This window comes from Furipterus horrens, unplaced genomic scaffold (genome assembly GCF_987537825.1).
Source record: "Furipterus horrens unplaced genomic scaffold, mFurHor1.1.pri manual_scaffold_11, whole genome shotgun sequence".
NCBI lineage: Eukaryota > Metazoa > Chordata > Mammalia > Chiroptera > Furipteridae > Furipterus > Furipterus horrens.
This window is the reverse complement of record NW_028327181.1, coordinates 56,887,047-56,902,444: the sequence shown is the minus strand read 5'-3', so window position 1 is coordinate 56,902,444 and position 15,398 is coordinate 56,887,047. Positions and strand designations below refer to the sequence as shown.

Genomic DNA, 15,398 nt, shown 5'->3' with positions numbered 1-15,398 from the left:
GGGGCAGATCCTGCTGCTCGTCGTCCCTAATTACCTATTCTCCTGCCTAGGCATTAGGGTGGGGCCCGGACTGGGAAAGGGGGTGCGGGGCTGGCCGGGGATGGGTCGGGGGCTGGGAGGAGGTAAGGCTGCGAGGTTGGCGCTGTGCGTGTGTGTGTGCGTGCGTGAGTGCGAGTGTGGAGCAGCCTTGGCAGCGAGGTGCCCTGGGGCTGCGCCGAGGAAGACGGGGATTGTCCGCGAGCTCTGAGCCGGGCGACTGGCCGTGAGGTCTTGCTCAGGCCGCGCAGGGGCGAGCAAACCGCAGAGATGTCAGGCCGCGGTGTGCGGCCCAGCGTGTCCCGGCGCGGAGTGCGGAGGCCAAGGGGGAAGAGATGGGTGGCAAGGACAGCCCGAGGCCGAGGAGTGGGGCGCTGGGTGAGGTCCTCGGTGTGGCAGACGCGCTGTGTCAGTGCCGAAAGGCTGCAGCCGTGTCGGCAGCCACGGGGGAGAAGACAAGTGGCGGAGACAGTCGCAGGGGCGAACGAGGCTTCCAGGACACCTGGCGCTGCAGGCTCGATTGCGGCTGCAGAGGACCCTGGGGCTGTGTGGGTGAACGGAGCCGTGGGGGAACCCCAGGTGGTGGGGCCTGCCGGGTCTGTGTGGGTGACGGGCACTGGGGAGGAGGAGCAGGCCGTTTATCGGAGTCCCCGGGGCTGTGAGAGGAAGGGTCGTCCCGGATCTATGGGGCATGAGAGCATTCTGGAGCTGTGGTTGAAGGTGCAGGCTATGAGGGCAGCTTCAGGACGTGGGGAAGGAAGCAGAGTCGAGCTCCATCCTGTACCTCCAGGAGAGGGGCCCGTGGAAAGGGGTGTACCTGGCCTAGCTTCGTGGGTAGAGACCAGCCGGGGTGGTCTTACAGGACCCTGGGTGGAAGGACAGGTTAGGGCAGTTCCCCAGGTCTCAGGAATATCTACAGCTACCAGCCTAGGGGCAGGCTGTGAGAGGCCCTCAGGCTGGCATGGGCCTGGGCAGGCTGTGAGGGCACCTCCTATGGGTGTGCCTGGGGCTGTGGAGACAAGCTCTGGGATTGTCCCACCCCTGCTCCGGGGAGAGCAAGCTGTGGGGGTGCCTAGGACAGTGGAGGAGATAGGCAATGACATTGTCCCAGGGCCTTGGAGAAAAGGACCGACTATGGGGGTGCCCGGGGCCATGGGGTGGCCTGAGGCTGTGGAGGTACCTAGAGCTGTAAAGGTAGAGGTAGGCTGTGGGGGCGCTCCATGTGTGTGGGAGAGAGGGCAGTCCGTACAGGTGCCTGGGGCTCTGGTACAAGAGGCAGTCTGTGGGGGTACCCCAGACTTACTGGAAACGGGACAGGCTGTGGGCGTACCCAGAGCTTTAGAGGAGGAAAGTACTGCTGTGGGTGCTCCGGGCATATGGCGGAGAAGACAAGCTCTGGAGGAGATAGGCCCCAGGGGTATCCCTGACCTGTGGGGCATCAGAGAGCCTGTAGGGGTACCTTGTGCTATTGAAGAGGAACCGAGATGTGGTGGTGACCCAGGATTCAGGGAAAGGGGACAGGCTGTGTGGGCCGAGACAGGCTCTGCAGGTGACCCAGGATCATGGGACTCTGCCCAGACAGCAGAGGTATCTGGTCTGGATGAGCAGGAGACAGGTCCTGTGGGTGCTCCAGGCCTTTGGAATGGAGGACAGGTTATGGGAGTAGCTAGGGCTTTGCGGAGGAAGGCAGGATACGGGAGTGTCCCAGGTCTGTGGGGAACAGACCAACGTGTGGGTGTGGCCCAGGCTGGGGTGGTGCGAGGGGCCATAGAACAGACACGATGTGGTGGTACCCCAGGCCTGTGGGACAGGCAGCAGGCTCTGGGGGTGCCTCTGGCTGATTCAGTGCCAGGGGTTGTTGGGGAGGAGACGTACTGTGAGGATGTCCTGAGTCCGTGGGAAAGGCAGGCTATAGGGGAGCAAGATGCTCTGGTGCCCACAGCTTTAGGGGTACCTGGATATGTGGATCGAGAGACTGGCTATAGGGATGTTTCATGTCTGTGCAGGAGGAGAAAACAAAGGAGAGAACAGGCTGTGGGCTTGTCTGAGACGATACGGATATCCGAGGCATCAGGCACGCCCAAGCACAGGTGTGCCCCGGCAGGGGCACCCACAGCCACGGGCGTACCTGGGTCTGGAAGGGTGCCTGCCGCTGTGTGGGTGTCTGGCCCTGTGTACCCGGAAATCGGCTCTGGAGATGTCTTGGACCTGTGGGAAAGAATTCACGCTACTAGAATACCCATGGCTTCAGGGGTACCTGTGGCTTCTGAGGAACTGTTTTCTGTGAGAGAAAATGCTGGTTCTGTGGCTTTCCCAGGATTATGGGGAGGGAAACAGGTTATCGGGGTTCCTGAGACCGACGGGGTGTCTGTGGCTCCGGAGGTGCCTGGGCTTGTTGGGGAGGAGACTGGCTCTGGGGGTGTCCCAAGCTCTTGGGGAAGGAGACAGAGTGCCAGGGTTCCTGTGGCTGCTGTTGAGGTGCCCAGCGCTCCTCGGCTGCCTTGCCCTCTGGGGGCAGAGGATGGTCCTGGGGCTTTCTCACACTTGCCAGGAAGGAGACAGACTGCAGGAGCACCTGTGACAGCAGGGGTCCCCACAGCTGATGGGGTACCTGTGGCTCCCAGGGCACCTAGGTCTGGTTCTGGAGGTGTCTTAGGCTTGTGGGGAGAGAGAGAGACAGTGCAAGGACCTCCAGATGCCAAGGGTCCCACAGGGATGGTGATGCCCATCACTGCCAGGATGCCTGGGCCCATAGGGGAAAAGGTGGGCCCTGGAAGCATCCCAGGCTTGTCGGGAGGGAGACAGACTGCAGGGGTATCCGTGGCCGTGGGGCTGTGCCCAGGCTTACTGGGAAGGAGACAGACCGCTGAGAAGCCTGAGGCTGCTGGAGTTCCCGTGGCTGTGGCAGTGCCCACAGCTGCTGGGGTTCCTGGGCCGACGGTGGGTGGTGCTGGCTCTGAGGACGTCTCAGGTGTATGGGGAAGGGGACCGGCAACTGAGAGGACCACTGCCGCCGGGGCTCCAGGGCCTGTGGGTGGGGAGACCAGCTCTGAAGGCGTCCCAGGGCTGTGGAGACGCAGACCCAATGGACTAGTCCCTGAGGCTGAGAGGGTACCTCTGTCTTTGGGGGTGCTTGCAGCTGTAGGAGTTCCCGTGGCGGGGTGCGTGCCTGCTGCGGTGTGGGTGACTGGGTCTGCAGGAGAGGAAATGAGTGCTGCTGTCCCAGGTCCCCCAGTGTCGACGGGGCAGTCTGCAGGGGGCCCTGGGGCTTCAGGGGAGGAGACAGGAGGCAGAAGTATCCTGGGGCTGGCAGGGAAGAGCCAGGTGGCGGGGGTGGCTTACACCCATGGGCGCAGGACCAGGGACAATGAGAATGTGCCAGAAGTGTCAGGGATTAGAGTGACTGCGGGGGTGAATGAAGCTGTGAAAGTGTCCCCAGCTTCAGGGGAGGAAACGAGCATTGGCCGTTTCAGAGATCCCCTGCAGCAGAGAGGGGGAAGACAGACTGGACAGGCGGCTGGAATCAGGGCGAGGGGGGACAATTCGGGAGAAAATGGTGTGGAGGACAGGTTGTGGGGGGCATTCCAGTAGTATGTGTAGAGAACAGATTGGGGGATCCTGGGACCCTTTGGGAGGGAACAGTTTAGGGGGAGATCTGTCCTGGGTTGTGGGTGAAGGTACAGACTATAGGGGTGTCTCAGGATGGGGAAGGTACTTTGTGAAGAAGACCCCCAGTATGTGGGGTAACATTGGGAGGTTTGCGGAGCAATTGGAAAGGGACAGGTTGCAAAGAGAGAGGTGTCCCAGGACTTTGTACAGGGGAATGGTTTGGGGGTGGGTGTCCTCTGTGTGTGTGTGTGTGTGTGTGTGTGTGTGTGTGTAGCATCACTGGAGGTGTCCTGGAACTGTGGGGATCACCTTGTTTCTTTCCTGGTAGAGGATGGATGATTAGCCTTTGGCATCCCAGGGGAAAGTGTTGAGCACGTGAAAGTTGCAGTTGCCCTGGCCCCAGTTCTGCAGACACCATTCTGCGGCTCTGGCCCCAAACTGTGGTGCTGTCACGCCGCTTGGGATCGCCTTGCTCACGGGCCTCCTCCCGTCTTCGTTTTTGATCCTGTCTCTACAGCCTTAGAAATAAGGAGTCTTGGGCAGCTGCCTTTATATTCCTTCAGATGTGTCTGTCTTTAAGCAAATCCAGCCTACAAATGTTGCGTTTATTCAGAAGCTTAAATTAAGGATTTTTTTAAACCCGATTTTCCCAATTGATTTTCTGTGGGATTTTTTGAGAGAATAAATTCCCCAGTACATTTAACACTAGTCAGTTTATGGAAATCAGCTTAATTCAACAAATGTTGAGTTAAATTGTCTGCTATGCTCAAAGCACTGTGTTGTGGGAAATACAAGAGAAGAGCAAGACAAGGCCCTTACCTTCAAGGAACCTTGTCTAGCTGGGAAGATGAGACATATACCTGTGAAATAGGTAAATAACAACCTGAGACAAATGTGTGATCAGCACGCGCTGAGTGCAGGGATGATGAAGTGTCCATAAGGGGGCATTCAGAGCAGGGAGAGGCGATGGTCATGAGTGTAGCCCATAACAGCTTACAGGACGCTTCCAGGTCTTTTTTTACCGCCACTGTGTGTTGGGGGGCGGGGGGGATTGAAGATTTGGAGCAGTTTTTCAGTAAATGGCAGGTCCGGCCCTCAACCTAGCTGCTCTGATCCTGCAGGTCTACTTAGAATTGTTCAGTTCTGTCCTTCCGAGCTTCCTAGTAGAGTAAAGCGTAATTACGTTTTGACTAGTGGTTAGGACTTATTAGTGTAGAATGCATGTCCATAAAATGCCCTGCTGGGATGTGCTTGTTGACCATAGCAGAGCTCTGTTTTTGGAATAATGTCTTACTGAAGACCCTAGAGATTTGAAATTTGGAATGAAAAGGGGCCAAGAGATTGTCATTAAAAAAGTGTCCCCTTGTTCTCTTGGAAAGTAGAATTTCAAAACTGTACTTGCTTTTGTAAATGGAAGGAACAGTCATGGATACCGATCTTCAGCATTTGCTCTTTAGCATGAGGTTGCTATGGACTACTTCTAAAATGTTGTTGTATGAGCATGGTATTGCCTTTTACTTATTCCTTTTCTTTGTTTGGAGACTCTTAATCTGAAAGTAACTTTCTTTCATTTCAGGCAATGGTTTTTGGGAAACATTGTTGGCCGATAACTAAGCCCGCACTGTCGTTCTGCACTGTGTGACGTGATGGGACCAGGCCGACCAGCTGCAGCCTGCGTGAACCTCGTGTCTGGTGTTCAGCTCGATGGGAGGAGTGATCCCTGGAGGTTTCCAGGCCAGGTAGGTTTTGTTTTCCTTCATATTTTCATTCTGAGACATTTCAAGCATAAAAGTTGAAAGAAAAGGATAAGAACACCTTTTTAATCTTTTATTTCAACGTTGGCAACAGTTTGTCCTATTTATCTACCCTTCTCTCTAAAATTGTGGCACACCTTTTTCAAAGTAAGTTGCGGATATCATGACGCTTCTAAATATTTCAGAATACTGGTCCTAAAAATAAACTCTTCTACTTAACTATATTGCCATTCACTAAGAAATGGACAACAAAATTTTCCTAATATTATGTAATAACCAGCCTTTATTGTATTGAACTTCACCCAGTTATACCCCAAATATCTTTCCCTCCAGCATTGTATTATGAAAGTCTTCAAATATACAGTGAAGTTCAATTTCACAGTGAACACCTAGATTCCATTACTGTTTAATTATATTTGTTTAATTGCATATCTGTCCTTCTCCTTCAGTCTATCTGTCTAGAATCCATTCATCAGTCTTGTCTTATTTTTGACATATATCAAAGTAAATTTCAGACACAAGTACCCTAACTACTTCAGCATGTATATCGTATACTAGAATTCATTCTTTTTCATTTTTTCTCTTGATGTCAATTTTATACCTGAAATAAATACATTGAAATATATACATCTTATCACATTTGCTGAGTATTGGCAAATGTATACACTTTTGTAACCCTTACCTCTTTCGAGATACAGATCATTTCCATTACCCCAGAAAATTATCTTATGCCCCTTCCTGGACAATCCCTACCCTACCCTCCAGAAGCAACCACGATATTCTGATTTTTTTCCACCACAGATTAGTTTTGCCTGTTCTAGAACTTCGTATAAATGGAATCATATGCTGTGTACTCTTTTGTGGAAGGCTTTTTTCTTTGGGCATAATGGTTTTAAGATTTATCTATGTGTTGGATGTATCAGTAGTTTGTCCCTTTTTAATACTGCATAGTATTTCATCGCAGGAGTGTACCACAGTTTGTTTATCCACTCTGCAGCTGATGGACACATGGGCTGTTTCTCATTTGGGTTATTATAAATGAAGGTGCTATGAACATTTTTACACAAATCTCTGTAAACATATTTCATTTCTCTTGGGTAAATACCTGAGAGTGAAATCTCTGGGTCACAGGGTAAGTGTATATTTAATTTTTAACAAACCAACAGACTTTTTTCCAAAGTGGTTTTATCATTCTACATTCTTATCAACAACAAATGAGAGCCCCTCAGTTGCTCCACATCTATGCCAACATTTGGTGTGTGTGTGTTTTTTAATTATAGCCATGCTGGTAGGTGTGTAGTGATATCTCATTGTGGTTTACAAAGAATTTTTTAAATTTTGACATAATTTCAGACTCACAGAAGAGTTGTAAGAATAGTGCACAGAATTCCTGGGTACTCTTCTCCCAGATTCCCCAAATATTAACATTTTATTATGTTTTCTCTCCCTCTCTTTCTCCCTTTTTCTCCTCCCCCTACATTATTTCTAAACTGAGTAAGTAAATTGCAGATGTGTATGTGTATTTTCTAAAAGTAAGATCTTCTCTTAAATAATCATAGTACAGTGATCAAATTCAGGAATTTAACATTAAAGTAATACTGACATTAAATATTGTTTGTTGTCTCAGTAATGTCCTTTATAGCAAAAGAAAATTCAAGATCACGAGTTGCATTAGTTGTCATGTTTCTTTAACTTCCTTTCATCTGAACAATTTCTGAATCTTTATATTTTGTGACATTTACATTTTTGAAAAATACAGGCCAGTTATTTGAGGATTTTCTCTCCATTTGGATTTGTCTGACATTTTCTCCTAATTAAATTCAGGTTTTGCACTTGTGGTGGGAATAGCACGGAAGTGATGCTGAGTTCTCAGTGGACCACACCACGAGGTGCACGCTGTACATGTAGTCCCAGTACTGGCACCGCTAACTCGAGTCATGTGATTCAGGCGGGGTCTGGCGCATTTTCCGTTGTGAAGTTACTCTGTTACTTTTTGTAATTGAAAGTATCTGTCTTTGAAACATCGTTAGTATCTTTTTACTCCCCAAGCTTCCATCCATTAGTTTTAGCGGTCGTTGATGACTTTTGCCTGGATCAGCTTTTTATTATGATGGTTGGCAAATGTTGACTTCCTTCCTTCCTTCCTTCCTTCCTATCAGAGCGGACTCAATCTTTATTCAGTACTTCATAATCTTTTATATATTACTATTAATCTTTGTTCAAATATATATTTCGATGTTCAAGTGATCTCTGACTCGGCCTACGAGAGCCACTTCAAGCTGATTCCTGTGTCCCTTTCACATGTTCTCATCAATCTGACCACCTTTTGGTATGAAAAGATGATATTTCAGGCTTAGCATATTTTTTCACTCTTCCAGTTCTGGAATCAGCCATTTATTTAAAGAGTGTTTGACCCTTTAATGGAGAATGGAATTTAGAAATCAATATCTGGGCGCTAGATATGCTCATTGATTCTTGGGTGTCATTGTTTGTAGACCCTCTAGGGATAACTGGGAAATAGATGTATATACTCGTGTGCCCATACATGCATACATTCATGTCTACACTCATGTCTGTATCCCTCCCTGTCTCTCCTTCCCCTTCTCTTTCTTTCTATGTATCCGTCTGCTGGCCTGTCTATATTAAAACCTATGAGTTCACATGGATATCTTCAATTCCAATTCAACCCTCTCCATATTTGTAATTCCTTTATTCAGCAATGTGAAACCTCACTCCAGTTATCCAAATACATTTACTTATTTACTCAATCCTAGAATGTACAAAAATATTTCAGAATTGTAATCCATGTCTCTGCAAAAAGAGAAGCCTACAAATTAAAAATTGCAGTAACTTTAGAGTACTGAGGTCATATGATCCAATGCTGTGTTCAAAAGTTAATTGGGTTAATTTTTTTAATGCTCACTTTTTAGTGTGGTTATGTTATTCATTGGAAATTCATTTTGTTCCATTGGTTAGTAGTTATTTTTAGGGTTTTCCTTAATCCTTATTAATTTTACTTATTTCCTCCCTCCTTCCCTCCTTTCTGCTCCCCCCTCCTTTCTGGCTCTCTAGTATATGTGGAACCTTGACATCGTTCCAAATATACCTGTATAAAAAATTATATTCAGAGGAGTGTAATATCCTCTTCATTCCTTTTGTCCTTTCTGTTACTGGACAGGGGACCTGGCCCTGAGCGGGTCTGCCTAGGGCCAGCTGGTAGCATGTGGGTTCTTGACTTTGTGTAGGAAAGATTTCACAACACAAGTCCAGGTGACCATGGGGGTGCATTGATTAAAGCTGGGGACAGTGAACAGGAAGGGCTTAGCACAGGAGGAGCCCAGGCTGAGCTGCCTTAACCCACTGGGAAGTCAGAGAAGAGGGGGGCCTTGGGGACACGTTCAGGGGGTCAGCCTGGGTCGAGGTGCCGCTGCCCATTGCTCGCCCAATTTTAAGTCTTGTGGGGACGCTTAGAGTTTAGGAGATGCGTGCCTGTGGGGGAAGAAGAAAGGGAATGGGGCCAGCTGTCCCCCAGAGGGAGAGTGCTCATGAGCCTGGTTCCTTTGTCTTGAGGGTTTTATCTCTTGCAGGCAGGAACTGGAGGGGCGGCTTCAGCAGAATATTCGTGGGTTTTCCAGGTGTGCTCTTTCAGTGTGGGGGTCTCTGCTGATTGGTCAGCGACAGGGCAGGGGGTCTTTAGTCCCTGCAGCTGGTCCTGGTGTCACCCACTTGGTTTTGCTGCTTTTCTGGGCCTGAAGCTTAAACACAACTAAGGCCTAGATGTCATCCCTAAGGAGGTGACCTTTTGTATCTCGCTGTAAATGGCTCCACCAGTCTGCGCAGCTGTCTGTCTCAGTTTGCCTGTTCTGCTTGTCCTGGCTTACTGGCCTGCCTCATGCCCACCCAGTTCCTGCCCGCACCCTGTAGGTACCTAATCTTAATAGTCTCTGACTTTTCTTCCTTGTGTTCCTTTTTGTACCAATAATCAGATGCGTGTATATTTTCTTATGAAACGTTTTCCCCCTTTTTTGAAGATATTACAGGTATTCTTTTGCACTTTGCTCTTTTTCACTAAATGATATATCAGTTCATAGAGATCTTCCTCTTTCTTTTTTACATTTTTATAGTACTCCTTTGTGTAGATGGAGCATAATTTTTAGAGTCATTCTCCTACATGGGCCTTTAGGTTGATTCCAATACTTGGCAATTACAAACAGTGCAGTAGTGAGTAATCCTTTGCATGTGTATTGGGGGTGTATCTTCAGGGTAATTGTTATAAGTGAGATGGCTGGTCAAAAAGTAAACACATAAGTAATTTTGTTCTGTGTTGCCAGATTCCCCCGGTGAGGATTGTACCAGTTTGCATTCCCACCAGTCTCTGAGAGTGCCTGCTTTTTCATGGCCTCACCAATAGCAGGTGCTGTCATACCATTTACATTTTGGCTAATCTGTTCATGTGTCAGTATTTTCTTAATTTGTTATTTTTTTTATTTAATTTTTTATGAGATTGACCAACTTATAGGTTTAAGGGCCATTTTTATATGTAATTTTGGTAAGTTGTCTAAGTGTTTTTCCTATTTTCTGTTGAGTTTTGATTTTTTTAGATCTCAATATTTAAGATTTCCTTATATTTAGGGAGCCCTCTATATTTACAGATATTATTTCTTCTTTGACTTTGCTTATGGCTTTTTTTTATCCATAAAAAAACAGGTAGAAGTTGTTTTAAAATTTTTTATTTTAATGTAATAAAATTTTGTCACTCTTTCCTTTTATTGCGTATGGATTTTGAGTTAGAACATCTTTCCCTGCACCCAGGTCAAAGGGAAATTCACCCGTATTTTTTTTCTGGTACTTATATTAAATCCCCCAGGTACTTTAGGTTGTTTTTTCCTTTGGGGGGGAAAAGACTTCCTCCATATTAAGCTACAGGTTTCAAGTACTGTTTATCAATATGTGTACTCTTCAGATGGTAGCCAGTTTATTTTTCTCTCTCATAACTTCTAGTGAGGTTTATAGCTGCTTTTTCTTTTCTTTTTCAAAATACTGTCTTGAAGTTTTATCACGATGGGTTTATTCTGAACTTGACTCCCCACGCACATGATTATATAAGCAACTTACTTGTGAAAGTTGGGGAGGCCATCTCCAGGACACAGCCGCCACAGCACAAGCGTTATGGAGGCTGTCGTTACCACGTCCAAAGCTGTAGAGTTGTTTGTTGCCTTTGGCCTGGTAATCCCGGAATAGATCATTTATCCTAATCATATAGTCAGAAAAGAGGTGGGAAAATGCATGGAACAGCGGGAATAATTAAATATTTAATAATAAAGTTATAATTAGTTAATTGAATTTTGGAAATGCAACCATGAAAAATAATGAAAACTATGGGAATATGGAAACATGACTATGTTAGCTGAAAAACAAAACAAAACTTGTGTTTATTATGATTAAAACGGACAAAAATTTAAGCCTGCATAAGAAGGTGTAAGTGGACTGTTTAGAGCAAGATGAACTTAGGTACAGCATAAAAGATGTGGTCCAAGTACCGGATGAAAATCTCAGGAGAACTTGGCTTAGGTCCTGTGTGGCTATGTGGTGTGTCTGGGAGCAATTTCAGGGAATGCTCATCATGGACTGTGTCGCTCACTTGCCAGAACCTGATATTTTGAAACAGGACAGACGTCCATCGCTGGAGAGTAGAGGAACTTACTGCTTGCTGCTTGAAGCCTTTTGGGCTGATGTTTAGAGGAGGATCCCAGTAAGCTGTTAGTAAACAGGGGGACGATAATGCAGGTCTGAGTGGTGGTCAGACAGAACCCGTGGGCCGTGTGATGGGTTAAGGGTGTATGAGAGTGGCTGATTCCATCAGTACAAAATAAAAATACTTTTTAATGCTAATAATTGCATGGGTAAATTTTTAGAAACTGATTATACCAACAATACAAAATGTTATTTCTCTAATGAGTGTTTACTTTTATTTATTTTAAAGAACCAGCTTCAGTTTAATAAGAATGTTCCTACCCATTCAAGCAACTTGGCAATCCAGCATTCTCCTCCACAAGCAATTAAAATAGAAAAAGTGAAGCACTTGCCCAATGAGTCAGACAGTTGTAAAGATTTGGATTTTAGAGATGGTCCTGACCAAAGCAGTTCCATCTCATTTTCTGTCATATCAGAAGAGAGACTTAGCTATGCCGTCCACCTAGCCAAAAGAGATATGAAACGGAGACAGTTTGAAGAACATGTGAAACAGCATCACCTCAGAAGTCAGCCCCACGTCTCTCAGAAACACGGGTACACCAAACATAAAATACCTGACCTTACCGTGGAAAGGAAGGAGCTGAAGAATCAGGAAGTTTCGCACTGCAGCCGTCAGCCATCCAAAGCTTACATTTCCAGTTCAGGTGCCAAGGTATACGTGTACACATCTCACCCTGGACAGTCAGATCTGACCGTGCCAGATTTGCCACCCACCCGTGACCCCGGACTTCAGCCGCATGCCAGGATAGGTGAGCAGAAAAGCCCCAGTGAACACAGAAGCCTGCTGGACGTTCAGCGACTCCAGAAAATACTGAGCAATTGTATCCATAAAATTGAAGAAGTAACTAAAGAAGGTGAGAAAAACTGGTGAGAGTGGGATAGTTCAAACACATTCATTCCTTTGGGACCCCTGCCTCCATCAAATTCCACCCCCTTCTGTCACTAGAGTAAGCACTCGTGACCAGACGGGTGGACTTTGAGTCTTCCCAGTGTCTTTCTTTCTGAGGAGCTTTCCCTGCGCGGGCCCCTCCTCCCAGCAGAGGCCCGTGACACAGCCCACACGTAGCGACTGGCTGGCCCAGCGCCCAGCCTCGGCATTGGGACACCTGCTATGTTAACCTTAGGTCTTCTGGCACCAGAGTGAAAATTACCCTGTGAAGTTTGCTTCTTTACCCAGAAGTTCTTCAGACAAAGTTATTCTTAATTTGTTCAAAAAGAGCATAGTATGTGTACATGGTAGATTAAACCAGTGTTAATTTAGACAATGTTCAGATGAGTGCATAGCAGTGGCGAGGGAAGTGGTGGATATAGATGTAAAATATCTGACCCCAGGGTAGAAAGGAAGTTGTATAATCACCATGTACTGTGTTCTGCAGTTCTTCAGGATTCTTCTGGCCCTTGTGTTTCCTTGGCGTGTAGAGCATTGACTCCACATAGAAAATTTAGGGTTAGGAGGGGAATTGAGCCCAGCTCAGACTGCAGGGGGCAGGGAGTTGAGCATCACATACACTGTGCTAGGATAATACATAGTCTTATGATGATCTTCGGCATTTTAAAATTAATTTATATATACATATACGCAAGTTATGTGAGGAATTTAAGGTGCCTTAAAAAAATACCTGTGGTTGGACAAGGTAGAACAAACACATAAACAAGGATATTGTGGTACAGGAAAAAATAAGGAAAGGGAAAATAACATATATTAGGGATAGGTTACAAATTGGTTTCTGAGCTTCCTAGCAGCCAGCTAAAGAGGAAAGTGTGATCAGTTGCAGAATTTACAAAGTCTAAAACAGAAAAAACGATTGTGTAAGGAAAATAATTATTGCACATACTGAGGCCAGAAAAACATTTCTCCTGTGGGCCTTCATAAAAAGTATGTTGTGTAATATGATGAAGAATTAAACACATTCCTACTTCAAGATAACAGGAGTGTTAAGATTTGTTTCTCATAACGTTGCTCAGTGTCCGTTTGTGGCATTTCCCCATGGCACACTTTGGTAGCAGCCATGCTCCCGGGGGAAAGAAGCCGAGAGGCTCTGCCCTGATGATGTGACTTCGTACAGGGGACATTTAGAGCAGAGCTTCTCAAACTCTTTGTGGGGAAGGGCTGGATCAAAGGTTTTTGTTTTTCGTTTTGTTTGTTTTATTTTTTAGTTAAAAATGTCAATCACAAATCACAACTTTCTAAACTATAATAAAACCGTCATGACAATGGCACATTGCTGTAAAAACCTGTAAATGGATACTTTTGATTTCTGCTCTGTTGGGGACTGGCAGTAGTTCGCGGCAGCTCCTGTCGGCAGCCCCCCCTTTGAGTAGCCCTGAAACGCCCAGCTGCGCTTCCCAAGCCTGCCCTGCGCACTGGGTGCATCAGAATCAGCTGCGGGGGCGTAAATGGTGGAAGGAGACTTGACCTGGCATGGTGAACACACAGTACAATATACAGATGATGATGATTGTATACCTGAAACCTGTATATTTTATTAACCATCGTCACCCAATAAGTTCAGTGAAAAAAAAAAAGTCATCTATAAGATGAGCAGTTAAAAACCCTGCCTGAGCCAGTTACCATTGACACATAAGTGGATGAGTCCGGAGTCTCTCCACACAAGGCAGGCCAACAAGAGATACCAACAGCGTGGCTTGTAGGCTCCTCTGAGGCTGCATCTGTCCACACTGCCTGGATTTCAGGTTTTGATTTCTTCAAAAAGATTTTCATTAGTTGACTTTTAAATGAGTGAATATTAAAACTTTGAATTTATAAAATGTACTTTTAAAGCACTGCTTTTATCTGATTTGTTTAATAGAGTTCAGCATAAGAATTTGTGTTGCATAAACATTCTTGAAAACTGCTGACTGGACAGAATGGATGGGTTGCATGTCCCTCAGACAATGTTACAGAAGCAAGTTCTTTGAACTAACTTTGAAAATGTGGAACACCTTTGTATACGAGGGTGTGCTTCCTGACAAATATATGAAGGCTTTGGACATTCATAGAATCTTCATATGTTAGAGAAAGGATTTCTCTTTTGGATTCAAGAAAGGAAACTGTAAAAGAAATCTTGCTAATCATCCAAGTAGGCCAATAAAGGGTTTTGAAAAATATAGAAAGCGTTACAGATTTTGGCTCAATATAAAGAATTCTAAAATAGTAAGAGGTACTTCGCGATGTAGTAGGCTGTCCAGTGGAGTTTGATCCAGGAAATTCCTGCACAGAGGGGAGCTTGACCTAGTGAATGTCACCATGGTCCTTCCGTCTCTGAGACAGTACCCCAGCCCCAGTGTTCTTGATTTCGTGGTTGACGAAAAACGACCTTTGTTGTTATGACAGCCTCATTTTTCTTCTTAAAATAGAGATCTTCAACTTTATTATCTCTTTGAGTGATTGAAATTTTTATAAGTTTTTAAATTTGGTTTCTAATCCACTTGGGGGAAATATTTTCAGATAAAATGGAGGAAGCCTTGGATCCAGATGAAGAACGGCGGATCCAGGTCAGGAGGCAAGAGCAGGCTGTCCGTTCCGCCCGCATGCTCTACGTGCTCCGGCAGCAGGTGCGAAAGCAGGGGCAGCAGGACAGTCAGCCCTGTGTGTGACCTTCTAAGGGAATGTGTCTTCGTTTCGTCTCAGAAATACTAGCGCTGTGGTATCCTCCGTGAATTCTAACGTATTTTTGAGGCTAAATTTCCTGAACACGTGGACAAATAGTTCTTTGTCTTTTGTCATCTGCCTTTATGTCTGTTTGTGTATTGTGTATATATAGCCTAACTCTTTAAATAGTGCTTTTTTACTTTTTGGTGTCATAGACTCTTGGGAATCTACTAAAAGCAGTGGGTTCTTTCCCTAGGGGAAAAAATGCTTATACAGCACATAATATTGTAGACAAAGTCAAGGGGATTAGTTACCCAAAACCCTTTGTCCCCAGTTATGAATCCTCATCTTAGAATAAAGGGACCATTTTAGTTTCCTATCTGTCTCATGTTTATAATGTACTAGAAACTTAATAAGAGTAAATAATTTGATCATCCTTATTGAATAGTAAAGAATGAAGATGATGTTAAGTGTCTTTTAGGACACATTTTAGTGGCTGATAAATGGGCATTTACATTGTTTATGGGTAGATTTTTTTTACATGTTTGTTTTACCTTTAAGACCTTACCCATTAATAAGTCTAACTCATTTCTGGTCTTATTGCTTGAACCAAAAACTGGACCTTTTTATTTAAAAGAAAATATGAGAGCTAG

At 45.7% G+C, this 15,398-nt stretch overlaps 2 protein-coding genes across 2 annotated transcripts in view; both read left to right on the top strand.

Annotated features, from left to right (window-relative positions):
- The first annotated feature begins 254 nt into the window (after positions 1 to 254).
- Positions 255 to 4,058, top strand: LOC149997798 (uncharacterized). Its single transcript, XM_090292890.1, has one exon. The coding sequence runs from the start codon at positions 307 to 309 to the stop codon at positions 3,625 to 3,627; it is 3,321 nt and encodes a 1,106-aa protein (XP_090149016.1). The 5' UTR covers positions 255 to 306; the 3' UTR covers positions 3,628 to 4,058.
- KIAA0753 (KIAA0753 ortholog) overlaps positions 4,052 to 15,398 on the top strand; it is a 57,720-nt gene continuing 46,373 nt past the window's right edge. The window contains exons 1-4 of the mRNA XM_090292893.1: positions 4,052 to 4,516; positions 5,222 to 5,384; positions 11,383 to 12,007; positions 14,602 to 14,708. Of these exons, the coding sequence (XP_090149019.1) occupies positions 5,292 to 5,384; positions 11,383 to 12,007; positions 14,602 to 14,708 (825 nt within the window). The 5' untranslated portion in view covers positions 4,052 to 4,516; positions 5,222 to 5,291. The remainder of the gene's footprint in view (positions 4,517 to 5,221; positions 5,385 to 11,382; positions 12,008 to 14,601; positions 14,709 to 15,398) is intronic.